Genomic DNA, 1,903 nt, shown 5'->3' on the forward strand with positions numbered 1-1,903 from the left:
CAATACTCTCCCTTCTCTTCATTGAAGCCTCTAAGTTTACAGGCTTGTGGTGATGCGCAATGTGCTATAGGTGCCAAAAAAAAAAATCTGTTTGGTACTGCCAATTTTTTTTGTTTGGTCATGGTTCACGTGTGCAATAAACATCACACTTCGTGAGAAAACAATCGTGATATCAATTCTAAGCTAAAAAAAAATCTTGATTCATATTTTTCCCGAAATCGTGCAGGCCTACTCTAACAGACAAATTTTTCCCATATCGGTTATTCCGTTTTTTTAAATCCTGTTAATACTTTCCCCACTGTGCGTTTCATTTCTAGCAAGATGGGGAACTTAAACACCCAGTCTACTGAGCAATAGGAGAAGCTTGTACAAAAGAAAAACGCAGTGAGTAAGTAAGTTCAGCCGATATGAAGGTGACGTTAGGCAGTTACCAATCCCTGTGAGGTCCCGGTTGTTTCAGTTGCTGTACAGTTAAGTTTATCAGACAAGACGGGATTGTGATGTGGTGACGACAGTTACGTTTAGACACCAATATGACGAGGAAGTTTACGCCTGTTTCCTGGGTAAAACTCTTGATAACTTTTTCTTGACATGAACTCTGCTCCCCCAATTGATAGCCCTGCATTTTACTTTTGATTTGGTAATATTTAAAATTTGTTTTGTTTGCAATAGATGGTGGTATTTTCAACTTTTGATATGACATTATTTAAAATATTTTTTTTTTTTTGCAGAAATTGCAAGTTATTTTCTACTTCCCCCCCCAAATCTTGCATTTTAAAAACTAATATGTAACTTTGTTTGCAATATGTTTTTATTTAAGCAATGTGTGCTTTTAATTCAATTGTTCGAAATATTCAATAAATAACCATAAATAGTTAATCTAGGTTTCCTTCAATTACTTTAAAATCACAAATTTATGCCATCTTGAAACACAAAATAAATAAAAGATGATAATTTATTAATTGTAATAGGGGTAAAACAATCAAATCAATAGTGATATTGATTTTATGTCCCATCTTACAGTCCCCACTCAGGTGCAAACCCATAAACACACAGCAACTGAGAAAAGGCAGACAAGGTGTAGGCCTACTGACCGCGTCAGCGAGGACATCACTGTTGGGAGGTAAAATGTGCTCAGTTCGGATGAAGGGCAGGAGGGGAGATAGGATCTCCTTTAGTTCTTCCACATCCAGGTCTCTCCTTTTTACTCCCCTCTTGTTTACACTGTGTGCTGTGCCGCTCAACAGGTTGGGCTCTGGGTAAACGAGCACAGGAACAGTCATTAGCAGCTTTTAACATAATGCATATAACCGTTCAGGAAAGTTCATGTGACAAATTATGAATACATATTGCATTTCCTGCTGTGTGGTTCAGATTCCTAAAGCAGTTTTCTAGCCCATATAATATGATCACTAAGGGACGTTTTGTTTTTTATTTAAGGGGCTAACGGAGGAGTTTTTGGGTCTAAAAAGACTTGACCCTCCCTTTTCCAATGATACATTTTTCTATGACCTCCAAAATGATTGGGGAAAAAGGTATGACCCTCCCCATCCATTTATTGATGCCTTCTGTTCTGACTATGACATACGTAACTAACCTCTGCTTTCTTATCTTACACATCACACTCCATTATTATGATGGCCATTTCAGTAGATTTACTCACTATATAATAAGCATGGAAACTAAATGCACACTTTACTGCATTTCTTGAAATACTAAGTTACTCCTCTAGTAAAACAGTATTTACATGAAATAAAACAAAATATTGAGACCATTCAACAAATCACTATGGGTAATAAATTCAACACGTGAACTGGTTGCTATGGACCAGTCACTATGCTTCCTCGATCATTGTTTATTAGCATAGGTAAAGCTGCCGAAGCTGAACATTATCCAAAACTCC

At 36.8% G+C, this 1,903-nt stretch overlaps 1 protein-coding gene across 3 annotated transcripts in view; it reads right to left on the reverse strand.

Moving 5' to 3' along the window:
• btbd7 (BTB (POZ) domain containing 7) overlaps positions 1–1,903 on the reverse strand; it is a 38,346-nt gene that overhangs the window by 19,118 nt on the left and 17,325 nt on the right. For all 3 annotated transcript variants that reach the window (XR_004327090.1, XM_032501300.1, XM_032501299.1), the window contains one exon: positions 1,095–1,255. Coding sequence is in view for 2 of the 3 variants with exons in the window: in XM_032501300.1 (XP_032357191.1) it covers positions 1,095–1,255 (161 nt within the window). In the remaining variant the exon portion in view is untranslated. The remainder of the gene's footprint in view (positions 1–1,094; positions 1,256–1,903) is intronic.

This window comes from Etheostoma spectabile, chromosome 20, assembly GCF_008692095.1.
Source record: "Etheostoma spectabile isolate EspeVRDwgs_2016 chromosome 20, UIUC_Espe_1.0, whole genome shotgun sequence".
Lineage (NCBI taxonomy): Eukaryota > Metazoa > Chordata > Actinopteri > Perciformes > Percidae > Etheostoma > Etheostoma spectabile.